Genomic DNA, 25,160 nt, shown 5'->3' on the forward strand with positions numbered 1-25,160 from the left:
TGTTCTTATGGTTCTCTTGACTTCCTCAGTATCTGTAGTTTTTTCTCCCTTTTTCATCTCTAACTTTGTTAATGTGATCCCCCTACCTCTGCCTCCACCCTGAGTTAATTTGGGTATCGATTTTCTCAGAGGACCAACTGGTTGAGGGTTTTGTTGTTGTTTGTTTGTTTATGTTTTATTGATACATCAGCGCTGGTGTTGCCATCTACTCCTTTGGAGCATTAGTTTTCCTTTTGTTCTATGCTTTCACTTATGCTGTTAGGTGACTAATATGAGATCTCACCAATATCTTCATGTAGGTACTTAGTGCTATAAACTTGCCTCTTATAACTGCCTTCATTACATCCCATTGTGTTTTTATTTTCATTTAATTATAAAAACTTTTTATATTTCTTCTTGATTCTGTCTTGACCACTTTTTCATTTTAGGCTTTCTGGTTATGTTTTTTTGTTTGTTTGTTTGTTTCTGTGTTGATATCCAGCTTTAATACATGGTGACCATATAGGGTGCAAAGTGTGATTTCAACTTTATCTGTTGAGACTTGCTGTGTGTCTGAGTCTATGATTAATTTGGAGAATGTTCCATGAGGTACTAAGACAAAGGTCTATTCTTTTGTATTTCGGTGAAGTATTCTCAAAGTATCTGTTAAGTATGTTTGATTTCAGACATCAATTCGATACAGAATTTTGGCTTTGTTTCTGTCTGGGTGACCTGTACATTGGTGAGAGTGAGGTATTGAAGTCATTTACTATCACTATGTAAAGGTCACTATGGACTTTTAGTTGTAGCAGTGATTTATAAACTTGAGTGCCCTTGTGTCTGGTGTACACCCTTCTTTATACTTCCTGCCATTGTCACAAAAGAATCCAGGTACATGCCATGAGAGCTTAACAGAATTCTACAAATCACTAAACTGAATAATCAGAGCACTCTGAACAAATCAGGCCAGGGTAAAATCAGAAAACTCTTTAGCTCCACAAAATCACCAACTTACATTTGTATAAACCAGCCCAGGATTCAACAATCCAAGTACAACCTCTCAGGAGCTGAGAATTCTACCCCATTCTAACAGTGGGGAGCAGATGGCAACAGGCTTCTCTGATGGCTGGCTTGCCAAAAGTGCTTCAGGGAGCATAGGTTCATGCTGAGTAGATTTCTGTATCTTAAATAAAAATATGAAACAGAAATTAATGAAGTGAAATGGATTTATTTACAGTTTGGCCCAAAGTAGCAAAAACTATTCATTTCTCTCTACTGTTCTGTATCAGAATTATTATTTCATAGAAAAGATGAGGCATACATTAATTTCACCATGAGACAAACATAAATATCTAGAAATCTTTTTTTTTCAGCCAACATCCTTCCTCTGGCTGGTGCCAGAATTTTTAGGATTAATTTTCTCCCAGCATGTGATTTTTAAGAACATTTTAATTCATGATGTCCATTGTCCCAAGACTCTGAGAACTGAAGAGAGATAAAGTGCAAGAGTTTCCCTCTAAAATACATCTTTCTCTGTTAGTCCAATGATAATGAGGGGTAAGCAGGCTGGAGGACAGGCTGCTGGCGGCAAGTTCAGTGGCTGGTCAGAGGTGAAAACAGATGGGAAATGGGTCCACGCACAAACTGGGATGGAGTCTGGAGGAAAAGCTACAGAAATGAGGGCAAAAAAATGAGATGACGGGACACTCAGCAGAGGATGGGAATCAAAGAGAAAGCAAAATGAGTATAAATTAGCCAGTAACAAATGCAGGTATTGCAGGCAGCAGACCTCTGGAGCTGTCCTATCTCCACCAGATTTATCTTAGCTTCTTGAGACGCAGGTGGATCCCATTCTTGGACTTCAACACAAGTCTTGCCATAGGGACCGGGATCCTGGTGGGATCTGGCAGCAACTCAAAGCGAAGCAGGGTCAGGGCCACAGCCACCTTCAGCTCATTCATGGCAAACTGTTTCCCAATGCAGTTCCTGAACCAAGCAGGGACACATAAGTAAGATGTGGCCTGAGACTTGCTCTGGGTACGGTGAGTATTGCTCCTTTAGCCTCAGTCCTGTGGGGCATCAGGGTTCCCCTCCATGGTATCAGCCTAATCATTTTATTTATAGACCACATGCCTAAATCATTCCCTTGCTTTGAGATCACTTTCTTTATACGTTATACCACCACCTCAATCCCTTGTCTTCAAGCTTAGGCTCCTGACCTATGATAAATTCTCTAGTTCCTCTGGCTCTCTCTCTCTCTCTCTCTCTCTCTCTCTCTCTCTCTCTCTCTCTTTCTTTCCCTATTCCTGTTCTTGGGTGTACAGAATGTCATTTGGACAATGCAGCTCTGTGGTCATGGAGTCCAAGCGCGTGAGTTATTTAATGAGGTAATTACTAACTAGCCAATTCTCTCCACTAACAGTCTCTGGATCTCCAGTGTGAATACTCCTATTCTGGTCAATATGAGAAGGGGTAGGTCACCATCTTGGGGATTATCATCTATATACAAAAATGGATTGATTCTACAATGGGAGTCAAATATCAGTGGTAGAAGCTTGTAGTGAATGGATCTGATTGGGGATCCTCAAACTGGTCCTCCATCTTGCTCCCACTAAGCTTTCAGGCTCTAATCCCTCATTTCCTCCAGGCTACCATCATCAGTAACCATATAATCTTATTCCAGAAAAGGCCTTATTTGCATTTGCATTTTCTTATCTTGGTCTTTGGATCCCCACGGTCACCGTTGCAACACTCTTCCTACTATGCACACCGTCATGTGGGACAGCTCCAGGTGCCCCAGACAGAACCATTCTTAGTGAAGGTTTGTTGAGTTACCACCTCTTACCTGTATAGCTCCACTTCCTATTTCAACTCATGTGGCTGAAAATGCCACTAATGCTTCCCTTCAGCCTTGCTGCCACACCCAAGCAACAAGCTAAGAGTCAGCCAGCTCCCTATCCTCTGTGGCATTCACCTCCTCCTGGACTCTAAGGTAGCAAGGGTGCTTTACTCAAGGACCCACCACACTTCAGGCTATAGGGCAGCAAGGAGTGTGTAACTTTTCATAAGATGTCAGTGAGGGACACATGAGTCTAAGGCAGGAAGAAGGAATGATGGCTGCATCAGGTATAAGTAATTGGCTACATTCTCCTGTCTCAGCAAGGAACATGGCAGAAAAATACATTTTTAAAATTCTTTTTCATTTGAATTAACGGAGTTGAATTCTAAAAACACAATAATATGCATAGAGGATAAGGATATGTAAGCTAGGAACTTGATAACCTGCGACTCTCCTATCCTCCAATGGCTGCAGTATGCTTTTAGCTGGTTAAGGTGACATTCTTAACTATGGGATAAACTGTGTCAGATGTCTTCCAGTAAAATGCCACATCTGAAGCCTGTTCTGTGGGAGCTAATCCACAGCTTTAAGTTTCACAGAATTGGTAAATCAGAAGAAACGTTTACCTATCATTTTCTCCCCCTTGTGATCTATGATAACATATTAACTCTGATGACCATTGTATCCAACCCTTAAGAAATCTTAGGGGGAATCTGTGGTCTACAGGATGAGTCCTGTAGACTTTGGAATTTTTTATGGCAGCCTTTTAGCTGCTCATCTCCCTCAGAGCTCTGTCACTGCACACATCAGCTAGTGGTGGGCATCATCACTCAACAGAGGATTTCCCTCAGAAGCTATTTAATGTCCTCATTTCCGGTTTCGGCACCACTAGACAAAGTACACCAGGCCTGTTCACTGAAGTCCCTTCCAGCATGCATAGTTCTACAAATTAGGAATGTATATACACATGATAAGCATTTGTATATGCAGAAAAAATGTTGTGAGGCTAGAAGTAAAAAACGTGTGATGATAGCCCTGGTGTCCAACCTATAGGAAGATGTGAACTCTTACATATATGACTTTAACAGAGGAACCCACAGAGTTTTTAGAATTTTAAACATATCACATTATAGTACTTAATATATATTTGTTACACATATATTTATAGACACATATTTTAAAGATTTATAGAAGCATCCAACTGTTGAGTTAATAAGAAAAGCTATGAGGCTGTAATGAGAATTTTGAGAAAGAGAAATTCATCCTTTAAGATTTTTTAAAAATTCTCAGCTTAATTTCATAGGAAATATAATTCTGAAATATGAAGTTCAGAATTAGTTAAAATACCAAAACATACTAATTTTCATACGGGTGTCTTAGTGGTCACAGGACAGTGGGTTAATAAAAATCTCTGTGTTATACTGAATTGCTGCCTTCTTTCCTTTTGGCACAAACACAAAGACATGATACCATCTACCCACATCTACCAAGAGAAATACATGCAAGTGACCACATAGGGACATAAGCGATCAGAAATATAGAATATTAATATGTGGCAACCCTCCATCCTTTTCCTCCAACCCTTTCCCATCACCTTGCTCCTCCTGAGAATGGCAGATAAGCATGGCTATGGCGAGGAGAATCTGGTGAGAATCTAGAGGGGTCAAACACCTGCAGAGAGAGCACAGGGCCAGCATGGATGGAGTCAAGCCCATTTCCAAGGCAAAAGGATACAGAATGTTTAAAGTTGCAACTGAGTGAGTCTCCACTCTTCCCCAGGCTTTCATACCTTTGGGTTTGGCCAGTAACTTGGGTTATGATGAAGGCCATAAATTAAAATTGTGGTTGTGATACCTGTGGGGGAGAGGAGAAAACATGGAGTAAAACATAATTAAGTCAAATCAGTCTGGAGGTTCCTCAGAAAATTGGAGATTGAACTACCCGAGGACACAGCTGTACCTCTCTTGAGCATATACCCAAAAGATGCTCCAACATATAACAAAGACACATGCTCCACTATGTTGATAGCAGCATTATTTATAATAGCCAGAAGCTGGAAAGAACCCAGATGCCCTTCAACAGAGGAATGGATACAGAAAATGTGGTACATCTACACAATGGAACATTACTCAGCTATCAAAAACAATAACTTTATGAAATTCATAGGCAAATGGTTGGAACTGGAAAATATCATCCTAAGTGAGGTAACCCAATCACAGGAAAACACAGATGGTATGCACTCATTGATAAGTGGCTATTAGCCCAAATGCTTGAATTACCCTAGATGCACAGAACACATGAAACTCAAGAAGGATGACCAAAATGTGAATGTTTCACTCCTTCTTTAAAAGGGGAACAAGAATACCCTTGGCAGGGAATAGGGAGGCAAAGTTTAGAACAGAGGCAGAAGGAACACCCATTCAGAGCCTACCCCACATGTGGCCCAGACATATACAGCCACCAAACTAGATAAAATGGATGAAGCAAAGAAGTGCAGGCTGACAGGAGCCGGATGTAGATCTCTCCTGAGAGACACAGCCAGAATACAGCAAATACGTAGGCAAATGCCAGCAACAAACCACTGAACTGAGAACGGGACCCCCATTGAAGGAATCTTAGAAAGGACTGAAATAGCTTAAGGGGCTTGTGATCCCATATGAAGAACAATGCCAAGCAACCAGAGCTTCCACGGACAAAGCCACTACCCAAAGTCTATACATGAACTGACCCTGGGCTCCAACCTCATAGGTAGCAATGAATAGCCTCGTAAGAGCACCAGAGGAAGGGGAAGCCTTGGTCCTGCCAAGACTGAACACCAGTGAGCCCCCAGTGAACCCCCGGTGAACCCCCAGTGAACGTGATTGTTGAGGGGGAGGGTACTAATGAGGGGAGGATGGGGGGGGAACACTCATACAGAATGGGAGGGGGTAGGTTTACTGAGATATTGGCCGTGAAACCAGGAAGGGGAATAACAATCGAAGTGTAAATAAGAAATACTCAACTTAATAAAAATGGAAAAAAAGAAATGTAAATAAGATTTACCCAAGTTAATAAAGATGGGAAAAAACATAATTAAGCCAAAGAATTGGCTCTAGAGCCAATCCCAGTGGCATGTACATATGGCCTGTATATAAGGAGTCACCGTGTAGAGCTAATGATTCTTTTGGGGATAGGGATTTTAGTGAAATATACATTAGACAACCATAAACCTGATGATGACAGACAGCAAGGAAGTATTGGGGGTACACTGCACTTTAGTGCAATGACAGCACACGTTCATTAAATGTCTTACACACACCATTGAAGAACATACACCAGCTAACAAGGCAAAATTCACTTTCTAACACCCCCAAAAGGCACTGTTTCACGCCCATTTTTCACATGAAATACTAAATTCTCAACGAGTCCCATGATCTTTACTTAGGTTTACACTGTTTGCATGTGGCAGAGGTGGGACCATATACAAGGATGGTTTCGCTAACATGTACCTTGGACATGTGACAAAGGAACTCAGAACTTAGCAGCTCCCCTCTTTCCTCACCTCAGTTTCCTGAGACAAGGGAGCCATGGCACCCACACAAAAGATTCCCTTACCATTTTCATTTGCCTTTACTCATAAACAAAATCTTATCATGACAAGACCTGTGTCTTTTTTTTTTTTCAACCCTGAGTATATTAAGTGACTGCAACTTCAAGGCTGAGAATGACATTTAACCAGCATGTGACATTTCTTCCAGGAGACTTCCTCAGTCTTAACCTTATAATCTCATCTCAAAACTACAAAGTAAGGATCCAGTTTGCTGGGACAACAGAAACACACGTGAGCATATAGGTGACTGGATTTGGTTACCTTTGGGTATGGAACGTCCATCTGGGAAGGTGACAGGGGAGCTGAGCTCTCGACTCACAGAAGGTACTGGTGGGTAGAGCCTCAGGGCCTCCTTGATGCACATGGTGGTGTAAGATATCTGGTCCAGGTGGTCCCTGAAATAAAGTCCATCCTGAAGAGTCACACAAAGCTGGGCAGACCAGAAGGTCTCTCCTTTAAGAAGACAGGTGAATGGTTCTCACCATGTGACAGAGGTTCCATCACCCAGAATGCTCTGCACCTCCTCTCTGCATCTCTCTTGGTGCTCAGGGTGGGTGGCCAGAGCATAGAAAACCCAGGAGATTCCACTGGCTGTGGTGTCATGACCCTCAAACATAAATGTGTCCACCTCTGCACGCAGGTCCTCATCAGACAAGCTCTTCCCATCCTCCATCTGAATGAATGTGAGAAAACAGACTTTGTATCTCATCTGTGCTTATGGGCCAAATCTTAACCCTGTTCTCCACTCACTTTGGCAAACAACAGGATGTCCAGGAAATCCAAGTGCCTCTTCTTCCTGGCCTTCTGAAGCTCTTCCTCATTCTGCAGCTGAGCCTTCCTCATTTTGATCACTCCATCTATCCCATGACAGCACTTGTCAGACAGAACACAGAGCTATCGTAATACACACAATCCCTGAACCTAATGTGTGTGTCCTGTGAAGCCCCAGATGCATGTGCAGGTGGGAATCCCGTCATGATTTGAAGTCTACTCAATCTCATATACCTCAAGCCTCCACGCAGGTTCATGGGTCACAGAGCCATGACGGACATGTCCCCAATGTAATAAAATGTGACAATTCCTGTAATGCACTTTTTATGCTAACATTCTTGCTCCCAAAACTTATATCTTAGTAACTGACTCAAGTCCTACAGAGGCTTCTGGCAAACTCACTATGTCTGAGATATCTGATCATGTCTTTGCAATGTACCTGACAAAGAAAGGAAGGCAGGAAGGGGGAAGACAGAACCTGTGTGCTCATGAGCAATCTGGCAGGCCCGGCGGGACAAACGGCCATCAGAGGACATATTGTAGATGATGCTGTTCCCATAAAAGGCACTCCTCACACGAAAGAAAGTCAGGTTGTTTAGATCCTCGACAGCCTTGGTGTAGGACCTGGAATTTCTATGGACAGGAGGTACAATATACTGGTGATTGGGGTATCTTTCCTAAAAATAGAGTAGGTTCTCTATAGTCATTCTTTCAACCATGGAACACGCAATACCAAGGCACACACCACTTCAAGATCTTTTGACCATTGGAACTTTAGACACATGCCAGGGTTCCACAGTGTCTTACTGGGGCTGGCTGGTTTGGTTATGGTTTGAAATAAGAGTTTAGTCCAGAACTGGATAAGAATCTTATGTTTTGTGGAGAGAACGGTCTTACCTGCCCCACTTTCTTCTTACTGACTAACTGACTGAACTTAAATCCTAACTTACTAAACGGACTGGTAAGACCAAAGACTCTACAACAAAGGGTTGTTACTCACACATCCAACTGAACACTGCCCTGATGGCTGAAAGCACACTTCATAACAGTGTCCAGTGTCATCAAGGAGACATAGTGGAAGATCTCTAGAGGGTGATCCTGGTCATCAAGCTTCTCCCATTTGTCCTGTGGTGAGAACGAGACAATTTCTTAATTTTCTTCAGACGACCTGTGTTTAGACTAATACTTTTCTCTTTATCTATAGATAATCAGTCTGGCGTCCCTCTCCATTGAGTTCATTTGCTTCCAGTAAATTAAAAGTATGAAGCAAATGTTTGTAATCTGTTGTCTGCTTCTTCCAAACTCTTTAACAAAACAGCGTATTTTCTCATGGTGTTTAATTGTTGCTTATTTGGTTTTAGAAACAAAGTAATCTTTCAGTTTACAAAAATGGCCCCTTCAAACTTTCAAGACTAAACCAGACTTGAAAAATTTGTATAAACACAAATACAGGAAGGAATAAAATGTATAAAGGAAAAGAAAAGCTGTTGTCCTGGGTGAACATGCCTCATGTGTGCTATTGGTTAATTACATTTCACCTTTTAAATGGTGACGCCAGAAACTAGGACCTAATATGAGGTAAGGATTTGGCAGGTAAGAGTGTGAGGATGTGAACCTGGTTTCTACTTACACATGAGCCACTTAAGATCACACAGAAGGCCTGGGGTCCAAGACATTCTTGTCTTGAAGCTGCCACTATCCAGTCCAGCCAAAAACAGGGAGTTTGCACTGTATGGTGTCTTGTCCACTGTGACAACACTTGGTCCTATATTTACCACAGTGCTCTCTGAAGTGTGTGGCTCCATCCTGCTGAGCAGAAGCTGTCCAATTTATGCAATTGTGGGAGACTTACTTCATAGCAACAACAGGAGTTATTAGTCTATGTGAACGTCTAGAATGTGTTTAAGATTAGAGTCATTGTGGGTGTGTTTTCAGGTGGGTACAAAAAAATGAGAAAGAGACAGAGAAACTCACTAGCATTATACTGACAGAGTCCGCCATGATTTTGACATAGGGTTTGAGGATGCCATAGTGGAAGGCTGGAGTCAACATCCGCCGATGCTGGAACCATTTCTTCCCATTCAACAGGAGCAAACCATAACCTGTACCAGAGACTGATCATTAACGTGTCTGACAGAGGTGGAATCAAAGGTACCCCTGGGATCATTTGGTTACATTAACTGGGATAAAATGGGGAAATAAAAATTCAGTAATAGATTTAGCGGGAGTCCCAAACCCGCAGATCCCTGCCCGCAGTAGCTCTCTGCTTCCAAACCCCATGGGAGAGAGACCTCACTGCCTGGACAGGTAGGCACTCCTGAGACTGCAGAGCAGAAGAGACCACCAACACTGCCCAACCCTGCCCACATCCCTGGCCCAAGAGGAAACTGTATACAGCCTCTGGGTTCCCTTGGATAAGGGCACAGCAGCAGCAGATCCCCTGCGTCTGAGACACCACCAGAAACTGAAGGGACTAACCAGATAATCAGTTCTCTACACCCAAATCCCTTGGGAGGGAGAGCTAAAACTTCAGAGAGGCAGACACGCATGGGAAACCAGAAGAGACTACACTCTGCACACATTATTGATTCCAGAGGAAAACACCAAATGCCATCTGGAACCCTAGTGCATGGAAGCTCCCAGAAAGGGCGGCGCAGATCTCCCTGGTTGTTGCCCCCACGGAGAGTTCGTAGGCAGCACCACATGAGCAAACTTGAGCCTCGGGACCACAGGTAAGACAAACCTTCCTGCTCCAAGCGACCTGCCTGGTGAACTCAGGACACACAGAGGGAAAACTCCTCGAGGACCAGACACTTCCAGTATTTAGCGGGAGTCCCAAACCCGCAGATCCCTGCCCGCAGCAGCTCTCTGCTTCCAAACCCCATGGGAGAGAGACCTCACCACCTGGACAGGTAGGCACTCCTGAGACTACAGAGCAGAAGAGACCACCAACACTGCCCACCCCTGCCCACATCCCTGGCACAAGAGGAAACTGTATACAGCCTCTGGGTTCCCTTGGAAAAGGGCACAGCAGTAGCTGGTCCCCTGCGTCTGAGACACCACCAGAAACTGAAGGGACTGACCAGATAATCAGTTCTCTACACCCAAATCCCTTGGGAGGGAGAGCTAAAACTTCAGTGAGGCAGACACGCCTGGAAAACCAGAAAAGACTGCACTCTGCACACATTACTGATTCCAGAGGAAAACACCAAACGCCATCTGGAACCCTGGTGCACAGAAGTTCCCGGAAAGGGCAGTGCAGATCTTCCTGGTTGCTACCCCCGCGGAGAGCTCGTACACAGCACCCCATGAACAAACTTGAGCCTAGGGACCACAGGTAAGACAAACCTTCATGCTCCAAGTGACCTGCCTGGTGACCTCGAGACACAGGCCCCCAGGAAGAGCTGAAGACTTGTAGATAGGAAAAACTACCCGCCAGAAAGCAGAACACTTTGTTCCCACAACTGGCTGAAAGAAAACAGGAAAACAGGTCTACAGCACCCCTGACACAAAGGCTTATAGGACAACCTAGCCATTGTCAGAAATAGAAAAACAAAGTAATATTAGAGATAATCTGATAGCGAGGGGCAAATGCAGGAATCCAAGCAACAGAAACCAAGACTACATGGCATCATCGGAACCCAATTCTCCCACCAAAGCAAACACGGAATATCCAAACACGCCAGAAAAGCAAGATCTAGTTTCAAAATCATATTTGATCATGATGCTGGAGGAATTCAAGAAAGACGTGAAAAACTCCCCTAGAGAAACACAGGAAAACATTAATAAACAAGTAGAAGCCTACAGAGAGGAATCGCAAAAATCCCTGAAAGAATTACAGGAAAACATAAATAAACAAGTAGAAGCCCATAGAGAGGAGTCACAAAAATCCCTGAAAGAATTCCAGGAAAACACAATCAAACAGTTGAAGGAATGAAAAATGGAAATAGAAGCAATCAAGAAAGAACACATGGAAACAACCCTGGATATACAAAACCAAAAGAAGAGACAAGGAGCCGTAGATACTGGCTTCACCAACAGAATACAAGAGATGGAAGAGAGAATCTCAGGAGCAGAAGATTCCATAGAAATCATCGACTCAATTGTCAAAGATGATGTACAGCAGAAAAAGCTACTGGTCCAAAACATACAGGAAATCCAGGACTCAATGAGAAGATCAAACCTAAGGATAATAAGTATAGAAGAGAGTGAAGACTCCCAGCTCAAAGGACCAGTAAATATATTCAACAAAATCATAGAAGAAAACTTCCCTAACCTAAAGAAAGAGATACCCATAAGCATACAAGAAGCCTACAGAACTCCAAATAGATTGGACCAGAAAAGAAACTCCTCCCGTCACATAATACTCAAAACACCAAACAAACAAAATAAAGAAAGAATATTAAAAGCAGTAAGAAAAATACATCGGGTAACATATAAAGGCAGACCTATCAGAATCACACCAGACTTTTCACCTGAGACTATGAAAGCCAGAAGATCCTGGACAGTTGTCATACAGACCCTAAGAGAACACAAATGCCAGCCCAGGTTGCTGTATCCTACAAAACTCTCAATTAACATAGATGGAGAAACCAAGATATTCCATGATAACACCAAATTTACACAATATCTTTCTACAAATCCAGCACTACAAAGGATAATAAATGGTAAAGCCCAACATAAGGAGGCAAGCTATACCCTAGAAGAAGCAAGAAACTAATCGTCTTGGCAACAAAACAAAGAGAAGAAAAGCACACAAACATAACCTCACATCCAAATATGAATATAACAGGAAGCAATAATCACTATTCCTTAATATCTCTCAATATCAATGGCCTCAACTCCCCAATAAAAAGACATAGATTAACAAACTGGATATGCAACGAGGACCCTGCATTCTGCTGCCTACACAAAACACACCTCAGAGACAAAGACAGACACTACCTCAGAGTGAAAGGCTGGAAAACAACTTTCCATGCAAATGGTCAAAAGAAGCAAGCTGGAGTAGCCATTCTAATATCAAATAAAATCAATTTTCAACTAAAAGTCGTCAAAAATGATAAGGAAGGACACTTCATATTCATCAAAGGAAAAATTCACCGAGATGAACTCTCAATCCTAAATATCTATGCCCCAAATACAAGGGCACCTACATACGTAAAAGAAACCTTACTAAAGCTCAAAACACATATTGCACCTCACACAATAATAGTAGGAGATTTCAACACCCCACTCTCATCAATGGACAGATCATGGAAACAGAAATTAAACAGAGACGTAGACAGACTAAGAGAAGTCATGAGCCAAATGGACTTAACGGATATTTATAGAACATTCTATCCTAAAGCAAAAGGATATACCTTCTTCTCGGCTCCTCATGGTACTTTCTCCAAAATTTACCATATACTTGGTCAAAAAATGGGCCTCAACAGGTACAGAAAGATAGAAATAATCCCATGCGTGCTATCAGACCACCACGGCCTGAAGCTGGTCTTCAATAACAATAAGGGAAGAACGCCCACATATACATGGAAGTTGAACAATGCTCTACTCAATTATAACCTGGTCAAGGAAAAAATAAAGAAAGAAATTAAAGACTTCTTAGAATTTAATGAAAATGAAGGTACAACATACCCAAACTTATGGGACACAATGAAAGCTGTGATAAGGGGAAAACTCATAGTGCTGAGTGCCTGCAGAAAGAAACAAGAAAGAGCATATGTCACCAGCTTGACAGCACACCTAAAAGCTCTAGAACAAAAAGAAGAAAATACACCCAGGAAGAGTAGAAGGCAGGAAATAATCAAACTCAGAGCTGAAATCAACCAAGTAGAAACAAAAAGGACCATAGAAAGAATCAACAGAACCAAAAGTTGGTTCTTTGAGAAAATCAACAAGATAGATAAACCCTTAGCCAGACTAACGAGAGGACACAGAGAGTGTGTCCAAATTAACAAAATCAGAAATGAAAAGGGAGACATAACTACAGATTCAGAGGAAATTCAAAAAATCATCAGATCTTACTATAAAAGCCTATATTCAACAAAACTTGAAAATCTACAGGAAATGGACAATTTCCTAGACAGATACCAAGTACCGAAGTTAAATCAGGAAGAGATAAACCAGTAAAACAACCCCATAACTCCTAAGGAAATAGAAGCAGTCATTAAAGGTCTCCCAACCAAAAAGAGCCCAGGTCCAGACCGGTTTAGAGCAGAATTCTATCAGACCTTCATAGAAGACCTCATACCAATACTATCCAAACTATTCCACAAAATTGAAACAGATGTAGCACTACTGAATTCCTTCTATAAAGCCACAATTACTCTTATACCTAAACCACACGAAGACCCAACAAAGAAAGAGAACTTCAGACCAATTTCCATTATGAATATCGACACAAAAATACTCAATAAAATTCTGGCAAACCGAATCCAAGAGCACATCAAAACAATCATCCACCATGATCAAGTAGGCTTCATCCCAGGCATGCAGGGATGGTTTAATATACGGAAAACCATCAACGTGATCCATTATATAAACAAACTGAAAGAACAAAACCACATGATCATTTCATTAGGTGCTGAGAAAGCATTTGATAAAATTCAACACCCCTTCATGATAAAAGTCCTGGAAAGAATAGGAATTCAAGGCCCATACCTAAACATAGTAAAAGCCATATACAGCAAACCAGTTGCTAACATTAAACTAAATGGAGAGAAACTTGAAGCAATCACACTAAAATCAGGGACTAGACAAGGCTGCCCACTCTCTCCCTACTTATTCAATATAGTTCTTGAAGTTCTAGACAGAGCAATCAGACAACAAAAGGAGGTCAAGGGGATACAGATCAGAAAAGAAGTCAAAATATCACTATTTGCAGATGATATGATAGTATATTTAAGTGATCCCAAAAGTTCCACCAGAGAACTACTAAAGCTGATAAACAACTTCAGCAAAGTGGCTAGGTATAAAATTAACTCAAATAAATCAGTAGCCTTCCTCTACACAAAAGAGAAACAAGCCGAGAAAGAAATTAGGGAAACGACACCCTTCATAATAGACCCAAATAATATAAAGTACCTCGGTGTGACTTTAACCAAGCAAGTAAAAGATCCGTACAACAAGAACTTCAAGACTCTGAAGAAAGAAATTGAAGAAGACCTCAGAAGATGGAAAGATCTCCCATGCTCATGGATTGGCAGGATTAATATAGTAAAAATGGCCATTTTACCAAAAGCGATCTACAGATTCAGTGCAATCCCCATCAAAATACCAATCCATTTCTTCAAAGAGTTAGACAGAACAATTTGCAAGTTCATCTGGAATAACAAAAAACCCAGGATAGTTAAAACTATCTTCAAAAATAAAAGGACTTCAGGGGGAATCACTATCCCTGAACTCAAGCAGTATTACAGAGCAATAGTGATAAAAACTGCATGGTATTGGTACAGAGACAGACAGATAGACCAATGGGACAGAATTGAAGACCCAGAAATGAACCCACACACATATGGGCACTTGATTTTTGACGAAGGAGCCAAAACCATCCAATGGAAAAAAGATATCATTTTCAGCAAATGGTGCTGGTTCAACTGGAGGACAACATGTAGAAGAATGCAGAGCGATCCATGCTTATCACCCTGTACAAAGCTTAAGTCCAAGTGGATCAAGGACCTCCACATCACACCAGATACACTCAAACTAATAGAAGAAACACTAGGGCAGCATCTTGAACACATGGGCACTGGAAAAAATTTCCTGAACAAAACACCAATGGCTTATGCTCTAAGATCAAGAATCGACAAATGGGATCTCATAAAACTGCAAAGCTTCTGTAAGGCAAAAGACACTGTGGTTAGGACAAAATGGCAACCAACAGATTGGGAAAAGATCTTTACCAATCCTACAACAGATAGAGGGCTTATATCCAAAATATACAAAGAACTCAAGAAGTTAGACCGCAGGGAGACAAATAACCCTATTAAAAAATGGGGTGCAGAGCTAAACAAAGAATTCATAGCTGAGGAATGCCGAATGGCTGAGAAACACCTAAAGAAATGTTCAACATCTTTAGTCATAAGGGAAATGCAAATCAAAAGAACCCTGAGATTTCACCTCACACCAGTCAGAATGGCTAAGATCAAAAACTCAGGTGACAGCAGATGCTGGAGAGGATGTGGAGAAAGAGGAACACTCCTCCATTGTTGGTGGGATTGCAGACTGGTACAGCCATTCTGGAAATCAGTCTGGAGGTTCCTCAGAAAATTGGACATTGAACTACCTGAGCATCCAGCTATACCTCTCTTGGGCATATACCCAAAAGATGCCCCAACATATAACAAAGACACATGCTCCACTGTGTTCATAGCAGCATTATTTATAATAGCCAGAAGCTGGAAAGAACCCAGATGCCCTTCAACAGAGGAATGGATACAGAAAATGTGGTACATCTACACAATGCAATATTACTCAGCTATCAAAAACAATGAATTTATGAAATTCATAGGCAAATGGTTGGAACTGGAAAATATCATCCTGAGTGAGGTAACCCAATCACAGAAAAACACACATGGTATGCACTCATTGAAAAGTGGCTATTATCCCAAATGCTTGAATTACCCTAGATGCCTACAACAAATGACACTCAAGACGGATGATCAAAATGTGAATGCTTCACTCCTTCTTTAAAAGGGGAACAAGAATACCCTTGGCAGGGAATAGAGAGGCAAAGATTAAAACAAAGACAGAAGGAACACCCATTCAGAGCCTGCCCCACATGTGGCCCATACACATACAGCCACCCAATTAGACAAGATGAATGAAGCTAAGAAGTGCAGACTGACAGGAGCCTGATGTAGATATCTCCTGAGAGACAGAGCCAGAATACAGCAAATACAGAGGCGAATGCCAGCAGCAAACCACTGAACTGAGAACAGGACCCCTGTTGAAGGAATCAGAGAAAGAACTGGAAGAGCTTGAAGGGGCTCGAGCCCCCATATGAACAACAATGCCAAGCAACCAGAGCTTCCAGGGACTAAGCCACTACCTAAAGACTATACATGGACTGACCCTGGACTCTGACCTCATAGGTAGCAGTGAATATCCTAGTAAGATCACCAGTGTAAGGGGAAGCCCTGGGTCCTGCTAAGACTGAACCCCCAGTGAACATGATTGTTGGGGGGAGGGTGGCAATGGGGGGAGGGTTGGGAGGGGAACACCCATAAAGAAGCGGAGGGGGAGGGGTTAGGGGGATGTTGGCCCATAAACCAGGAAAGGGAATAACACTCGAAATGTAAATAAGAAATACTCAAGTTAATAAAAAAAAAAAAACTAAGGACTGATTAGGAGAAGAGAAATAATGCTTGATTTAGGAATGGATCATGACACTGTGACCAGTCACCCATTCCTCTCCATTAGCCAGGGAGTATTGAAGAAAACACACTCCTTATTTTAATATACTTACCAATCCAGGGAGCAAGGAATTGATAAATTCCAGAAGCCTTTGGATCTGAAAAGTAAGACAGATCTTGAGGACCAGATATTCAAAAGGTTGAGGACGGTGTTCAAAACTACAAGCTTTTTCTTTCATTTTTCAGAATTTTAAAAATTATTATTTGTGGTGCACCTGCTACAGTGTCTGTGTAGAGTTCAGAAGACAACTCTGTGGAGTTAGTTCATTCCTCCCACTGAATTCAATGTGGGTTTCAGAGCTCAACATTAGGTCATCAGGCTTGAGCAGCAAACCCCTGCACCAACCGAGTCATTTCAAGTTGATGCATTCCCACTCACACTGCCTTCCTTTCCTTTCTGTCTTTGTATTGCCAGTTAGCTCGACTTAGGAAGGCAGACTTCATTGTATCAGCAATGAATGTCTCTGTCATTATGATGTTTGGAAAATTGGTAAAACACATCAACTCAATTTAGTTAGGAAAAGGAAGGAAGGAAGGGAGGGAGGGAGGAAGGGAGGGAGGGAGGGAGGGAGGGAAGAAGGAAGGAAGGAAGGAAGGAAGGAAGGAAGGAAGGAAGAAAATTTAAGCCTTGTGCAGTTATTTTAAGTGCTGAGAACTATCTAAGTATTGCTAGCCATATGTTGGTCTCTAGACAGTGTGAATGGTAGGTATTAATTAGACATCGATGGCTAAAGTGTCACTCTTTTCTAATATTACACAGACTTGTAATGAACTTTGGATGACAGATATGCTACAGATGTAAATGAGATTGGACTCTCACCTGATCTTCCCAGAACCACCTTCACATAGTCAGGGTCATAGAGCAGGACTCGTGTTTTGCTCCCTGAGAGCCACTGTAAGCAGGCACCTGGGAATTTCTCTACCCACGTAAGAACCTGCTGGAATTCTCTGTCCTTTGGGAACAGATATCAAAGAAAAGACAAATTCATAAAGATGTTCTTTGGCATCTAGTGCTTTGTGTGGTATGGAAGATGCAGGACCACCACAGGGGCATTGCTCCAGAATGTTCAGGAAAAGGTAGAAATTTGAGTTGGCTTGATGATCTGTCCTTTTTGTCCCTTCCATCTAGGCCATTGCTATGTCCACGGATTTGCCCTAGCCAGATCCTGGACCCTTGTTAGATGAAGCTAAGGCTCCTTAGAGAAGCTACTGGGGAAAGAGCTCTGAGTTTAATATTCTTAAATGTGGCTAAGTGTGTGATCCCTCACTGAGTGCCTCTTCACACAGACCCAGCCAAATTATATTCTGCTGAGAGCTGGTATCACAGTCAGCCATTCTTAAAGCTTATATACACTTGAGTGTGGGGGACGCTAACTAATCCAGCAAGTTTCAGAGGCTCCACGAAGCCCTTGAGTTGGTTGCTTTCTGAACTCGAGGAGTTCCCTTGCAGGATGGAATGTTTCCCCTCCCCCATAGAACTTCCTTTATCATAAGGGACTTTCTTTCTGGATGGAAGGTTGTACCTCTCTTTAGAACACCCTGTATTGTAATCATCTCTGTTTCTCTCCAAACTGGGAAGTTTCAATCTCAGAGGAAACTGATAGACAGCATTGAAAGCATCACTTCTAGAAGTTCTCTCAGATAACAGCCTAGATTGGTTGCTTCTCTATAGCTAACATCACCCACCCACTCCATAAAGCCAGGCTGTTTTCCCATTCCCTTCTACATCCTGAGATTTGAGTCCTATTGTCATCATGTATCTTTTTAAAAAGAGTATGCCCCACACGATTAAGGCAAGCCTGCTCTTAGAAGTAAACCCAGTGTTCTTCAGAAACTACATGATTATCACAGAGCAGACTGCCCTGTATAACATTCCTACTTTTCATACTCTTCCATGCTCTCCCTTCTTCCTACCTTCAGGTCGTGGCCCCAAAGCCAGTGGGAAGGCGTGGATGGGAACTTCTCGAGGGCCTTGAGCAGCCATTGCCTTCGTAAGTAGAATTGGACTGCCTTGAACAGCACCAGAAATAGACTGAGCAGGAAGGCCCCTTGGAAGAACCCAGAGACACCATCCAGGGATCTTGTAGGGGTAAATACAGAGAAACCCATGGTTAATGGTTTCTGGATCACTAGGGTCACTGAACATTTGGAACACCTGCATTTAAATCATGAGGAGGTAGACACACCTACTTGTGGGAGGGAGCGTAGAAAAACAGAGACTGACCTCAGACTCCAAAGTTTATTACTCTGCAACATCAACTTTGGTAAACAGTAAAGACAAATCCCTAGTAGCTGGTCTTGGTAAAGTCTATGTATATACCCACTCTCTTATCTCTGAACTACTCATAAATATTTATTGAACACATATTGCACATTATGTAGTATCCTCATTTATGAATGAGGTAGACTCATGAAATAGACATTAACTTTGATATCAAAAGATTCATATTCAAATTTACCAAGCATTTCATAGGTATAGGTGCTTGTACTGTTTTCATAATTTCAGGATGAAAGGATGACAAGGGAAATTGGTGTTCAGATGAATATAATTGCTGGGTTCTACACATAGTCATCCTTGCATCTGGACTCCAAATCCAGCTGTTTCTTCCACTTTCCCCGAGGCATGCCACAATCACTTCCAGTTGTGATCCAGGACGGATATGTCAGCAGGTGGAACACTGCAGTTGCATTCAGGTGGCTCAAGACTAAGATTAGCCTCACCACATACACAGCCTGTGACAGACTCTCTGTGCCTCAGTGTTTTCATTGAGTAGACTAATAATGCCTCTCTTTCCCAAATACCTAAGTTTCCCATCACCTATTCAGTCATTCATTAATTTAAGACATATCTATTGAACTCAGGGCAAATTCTAAAAGAGAAATTAGTGCATTTATACATATTGTGCCTTGCCTGGAAGAAATTAATGCCTACCCAGGATGAATAAAGCAAAAGTTTAAAAAATGAAGTATTGAAGGATTACTAGCCAATCAACTGAAGAGTGCTGAGATGTTTTCCAACAATCTCATTTATTTATGGATTTTGTGGAGATATTATTTAAGCAAAGAAAGAATTTTTTGTGAGTCTACTCATTAGCACGAAAGTGGATAGGTAGGAAGGTCCTGAGGATCTGGGAGGGGTTTGGGGAGTGAAAATATTTGATCAAAATAGATTGCATAAAAAATAAGTAAAAAATAAATTTTAAGAATGACAAATTTTTAGAAGAGAAAAAAAAAAAGTTAAAGGGTGGAGATAAGCCCTTCTCTAAGGTTCTTAGCTTCACCTCGTTCATGATTATCTTCCATAAATCAATCCTCACTCTGAAGACCCCAGAGAAGCATATACAAAAGATATTTCAACAGGAATATCTAAGAAGGCAGCTCATTCACTCTACCAGGAATGACTGTTTGCTCCTAACTTGGTCTTTCACCTGTCCAAATGTTTTCTTTAACACACTCCTATTTGTCTTCCACTGTGACACAACATGCATAACCCATGGTTCTTTCTTTCTTTCCACAGTTCTGAGCTTTTGTCAAAACCAAAAACCAAGGGGACATGTTCTATCTGTCTGAACTTTTACCCAAATTTGTGGTCATTTTACAACTTCAAATATTTGTTGGATGAGTAAATTATTGAAAGATCCAGGCACGCTGTGAATATTTAGCAAGACATTATGATCTAGTCTAACGGAACGGGTCAACTGGTACCCTTTCTCCTTCCCTACTTGGATCCTCTACCACACTTACTTGCAGATTGGGAGGCCAGAGTGAAAAGAGCTTTGGCATCCAAAATTACTGCTGAATTTTAGTTTTGACTGCTTCCTTCTCTGAATCTGAGTTCTTTATAATTTGACCCATATTGTGGTAATCAGGAACACAGATCAGGTAAGTATTACGTTCAGATCACTAGTACAGGCACTTGCCCTGCTTTCTCCCACAGTTCTCCAAAAGAATGCTTAAAAAAAATCAGGGAATGCGGCCAGACACTTAATACTGTTTATCCCCGCAACACGTTCTACAGTAATTTTACCACTTTCATAGGTTCAGCAATTAAGAGTGTTGGTTGCTTTCCAGAGGGCCTGTGTTCTATTTCCAGCACCCATTTGGCAGCTCATAACCAATGATCCAAACCCAGGGAATCTGACACCCTCTTCTGGCCTCCGCTGGCACTACATGCCTGAGGAGCACAGACACACGTGGAAGTAAAATACCCAGGGACATTAAATAAATAGTTTTTCTTTTAATTAGGGGAATCGTCAGGAAAATGGATGAGTAGAGGTGCTTCACTTCTTCGTTCTAATTTAAAAAAAAACAGAAAGACAAAAGCAAATGAAGATAAATTGCACCAAACACTGATGCACAAAAGTACCATTATTAGATTCAAAACCAAAGACTGGCTCCAATACAGTAATAGTGGGTATTTCCAATACCCTACTCTCACCAGTATACAGAGCATTCCCACCACACAAAAAAGAACCAGACGGACAGGCAGGCAGGCGGCAGACAGACAGACAGGCAGACAGAGAAGCCCTGAAGTTATATGACCTCATAAATCAAATGGACCCAGTGGACATCTACATTCCACCCAAACTCTTCAAACTGCAGTTGCTTCCGGGACCCTACATGGTTGTTTACTGAACTCTCACAGCGCTTGAGAAACAAACTCCAACTAAAGCATTAGCTATCTCCTGAGACATGGTCTGGGAAATCTTGGAAAGAACACTGTTGCTTTTATAAAAGTATGATTTTAATACTCCATTCATCGTCTAACTGTGTTTATGCATTTTCCATTTGATGGTAATATTTTTATGCTTGGATCACCCCTCCCAGCCCTCCCTGTATTTAATTTCACAGAATTCACTAGAGCAGGAGAAAGAAGTAGGAAATTCAGATATAATAGAATAAGTATGCACACCAAGGCCAACTGAAAAGCAGTCACACACAAATGAAATCTACATAGCCATTGTCCAGGGCTAAGGTTAGGGGAAACAGGAACAGTTGTTTTTTCACAAAGAGCTTCCTTGGGTTACTAAGATGTTTCCATGCTGGCCTGCTGCTGGCAGTCACTGTCATGGTATGCAGTCCTCAGCAGCTAAGATCAAAAAAAAAAAAAAAACTCTCAACAAATTCTAGCAAAGATTTAAGGAAAGGGGTCAGACCCTGGTAGGTTTGACCATGTTCCAGTGAGTGGCCACACATCCAGGAGTAAGTGGGCAGCACAAACTGGACATGATGGGTTTTAGGTCACAGGAAGAAGACACAGAATTTAGTCTACAGGGAAGTGAGGTGGAGATCTAGGAGGAACTGGGAGCAGATGGATATAATCAAAACATGTTGTATAAAATTCTCAAAAAACTCCAAAGAACAGTAACTGACAAGCAGATGTAAATTCCAAAACTCTTTACAATGTGTTCCCTCATTTTAGGGGTGAAAAATGGGGTTTTGGGTAAAGAGGGAAAATCCACAGTCTGAGTCCTAGGTCAGAGGGGAAGAGTACAATGTAGATAGAAAAGGCAGGCATGAAACTAGGGTAAAGTTCAGTGAGATGGAGTGTAAATTGTTCCATTCCCCTTTGCTCTAGTTTTTGACAGAGCATAGGATTTAGGAGAAAAAGAAAAGACCTTTGGCCATAGGCGTTGAGAAATAAACCCCTTGTTATTAGAAAAGGCAGAAGAGAAGCCGTTGAGAGCATGTCAGGAGATTCTGGGGGTGGCAGCTTTGTAGTCCAATAGGGAAGGTTACCAGTACCACCATGGACTCTCAATGATTTTTTTTCCTTTTAACAATATCCAGTTTCTTATCTCTGAAATAAGGGCAAGGTTGCGACCAATCACATTTATTTTGGTAAATTAGACTGAGCTCTTTTAAGTCAGGGTTCGTGCTTGTTTTTCTTGCTGCCGTGCACGCCCCTTACCACACGCCCCTATGCCTGGCACAGGGCAGGTGGTCAGTGGAATGTCACCAGCAAAATATTACTAGAGCTTTCTGCCCTGTTTCCATCCATAACAAGGTTCAAAACCAAGAAAAAGCACTATTATTCCGCTGGAATAGCATTTGAATAAATAATACACGGAGAGAGCGCAGGGACCCGGAAATGTCTTTGTACAGAGGGAAACAGAGCACACAATATCTACTGTTCTAGTTCCCCAGATGAGATCAAACCATTGGGGATGCATACGCCTCGGTGTCCAGCAATTCCTGTTTGAACCACAGGCACCTAAAGTATTTGCCCTTGGAGAACCCCAAGCTCAGTTTGCAGCACAGTCAGGCCATCTTAGACTTGCAGCATTAACTCGGGCCACCACTCAAGCTTCTCCCGAACAACACTCTCTTGAGCTCCACCCTTACCCGGGCAACCCATGATATATCCAGCCAGCTAAATTTCCACAAAGAAGCCATACAGCCTGCTCTGAGCATCTCAGCCTACCAACGCCATAGGAAACAACTGAGAGACCCTTCCCTCCTACCAGAAGCCCTAGGGGTAACTGCAGCCTACCCTGATCGATCCCTGCAGTAAAGTTCCCCTGAAGATAAAGTGTGAAGCCAATGAACAGTCTCTGGTCTCCTAACCAAGAACTGCTATTTATACCTCAGCCCTGGCAGGGTCCTGAGACTACCATGAGGAGTGGAAATACCCTGAGTAAATGAACTCTTGAGTGGATGTGTGCTGTTGACACGAGTGTGACTGTATCAAGGACCTCAAACCCGTGGGAAAACGGTGCAGCTTTACTTCGCTGATATGAAGCCTATGGGGTTAGCAAAGCTGTGTGCAGGTATTGATAGTGTGTGCAGAAAATGTCCACCATAGTCTTCTCCCCTTGCAGTGCCTGAAGGATTCTACCCTACAGAAACTGCAACTACTGTGATTAACTAACTCTGCCCCCTTGGTTCTTACGTGTGCAAAAACCCTGCCTCTCTGTATAAATACAGTGCGCTTGGGGACAAAAGCTTCCGCATCTCTGTCAGAGACCCCTGCCCACTCAATCCCAGCTCCTTCTGTGTATCTGTTTCTGTGTATGTGTTTGTCTTTTCTTCATTCCCTTGCCACTCCAGTCAGGTCTACCCTGTACAAGGACTAAGTAGAAACTAAAGAGTACCAAATTCCTGGAACCAGGCTGATCAGAACTTCTAGAGGCCCTGCAGTGGTGGCACATGCGTTTAGTCCTGGCTTTTGGAAAACAGAGGCAGGTGGATCTCTATGAGTTCAAGGAAAGCCTACTATACGAGAGAGTTCCAGAACATCTAGAATTACACAGAAAAACCCTGTTTCAGGTAGGAGGAGATGAGAGGGAAGATGAGGAGGAGGAAGAGGAAGAGGAGAAAGAGAGGCTTCCTCTGCAGTCTCCTCCCTGGAGGCCTGCAGAAACTGACTAGCACGTTCCCTTCCAGCGCTGTACCAGTCACGCATTGCTTTCCTGGGTCCATCAGATCAGCCCAACCTAGGATAAACAACAGAGACTAAAATTTGACCTCCTCATCCTCATACACAGTAGCATGCATATTAACTTCCTAAGGAGAGTGTCAGCAAAAGTCCATAAATACCTGAGGGCTAGGCCACTGGAACATGTGCACGCACGCGCACGCACGCGCACGCACACACACACACACACACACACACACACACACACACACACACACACTTTGTGGAAACCACAGAGTTGGACCTAAGATCAGTATAACCACACTACTGACTCCCTGGCATATCCCCAAGACCAAGTACCCTGCTGAGGAAAAAAAAATGCTATCCTATAAAAACAGCAAAGGTGAGTGATTAACCACACATGTATCCAAATAAAGACACAACTAACATAATAAAAATACCTTTCTAGTAAATGCCACAGAAGAAAAAAATCAGTGGATTGCCATTAAAAAAAAAAAGCAAACCTCAACATGATGGTTTTAAGGAAACTTGACAAGATGTAGAAGAATGCACACTTTATTAAAAAAAACAAACAAACGGGCTGGGGATTTAGCTCAGTAGTAGAGCGCTTACCTAGGAATCGCAAGGCCCTGGGTTCGGTCCCCAGCTCCGAAAAAAAGAACCAAAAAAAAAAACAAACAAACAAACAAACAAATGAAAAGCATCACTTGAATGAGAAACTCAGGAAAAAAATTACAGATCATTAAAAAGAAAAAAGAAGCCACAGAGGACTTACTAAATAAACTAAAGATACAGTTGAGTCTCAGTAGCCAATTACATCATGCAGACGGAAGAATTCTGAGCTTGAAGACCGGCTTTTGAGATAACCCAGCCAGATCAAAAAAAGGAAGAAAGAAATAGGAAAAAAACAGAAAAATAAAGTATATAAGACCAACAAGATACTAGTAAGTGAGAAATGATCACATTACAGGAGTTACCGAAAGAAAAGGAGCCTGTCTCGTGAAGGCTGCTGGTCAGAGGCACTTGTTACCAAGTTTCATCTGGACCAAGACCTGAGTTCCATCTCTGGAACCTACATGATAGGAGAAAACCGAGTCCTGTAAGTTGTCCCCTGACCTCCACACATATAGCATTCATGTGGCACATGCATACAAGTAAAACAGAAGTAAACCCATAAACAAATAGAGCTGC

The 25,160-nt window shown here is 42.1% G+C and overlaps 1 protein-coding gene across 6 annotated transcripts; it reads right to left on the bottom strand.

Moving 5' to 3' along the window:
* Positions 1 to 951: 951 nt before the first annotated feature.
* Cyp4a3 (cytochrome P450, family 4, subfamily a, polypeptide 3) lies at positions 952 to 19,640 on the bottom strand. 6 transcript variants are annotated; one of them, XM_087548243.1, is made up of 13 exons: positions 18,506 to 19,640; positions 17,412 to 17,544; positions 16,645 to 16,689; positions 9,153 to 9,280; positions 8,179 to 8,303; positions 7,657 to 7,811; positions 7,158 to 7,264; positions 6,890 to 7,080; positions 6,669 to 6,802; positions 4,608 to 4,672; positions 4,413 to 4,489; positions 1,769 to 1,965; positions 952 to 1,162 (listed from the first exon to the last, which is right to left on the bottom strand). In XM_087548243.1, exons 1-12 carry the CDS (start codon positions 18,698 to 18,700, stop codon positions 1,797 to 1,799), a joined length of 1,524 nt encoding a protein of 507 aa, XP_087404369.1. In that variant the 5' UTR covers positions 18,701 to 19,640; the 3' UTR covers positions 952 to 1,162; positions 1,769 to 1,796.
* Between the last annotated feature and the right edge of the window lie 5,520 nt (positions 19,641 to 25,160).

Source organism: Rattus norvegicus, chromosome 5, assembly GCF_021556685.1.
Source record: "Rattus norvegicus strain SHRSP/BbbUtx chromosome 5, alternate assembly SHRSP_T2T, whole genome shotgun sequence".
Classification (NCBI taxonomy): Eukaryota; Metazoa; Chordata; class Mammalia; order Rodentia; family Muridae; genus Rattus; species Rattus norvegicus.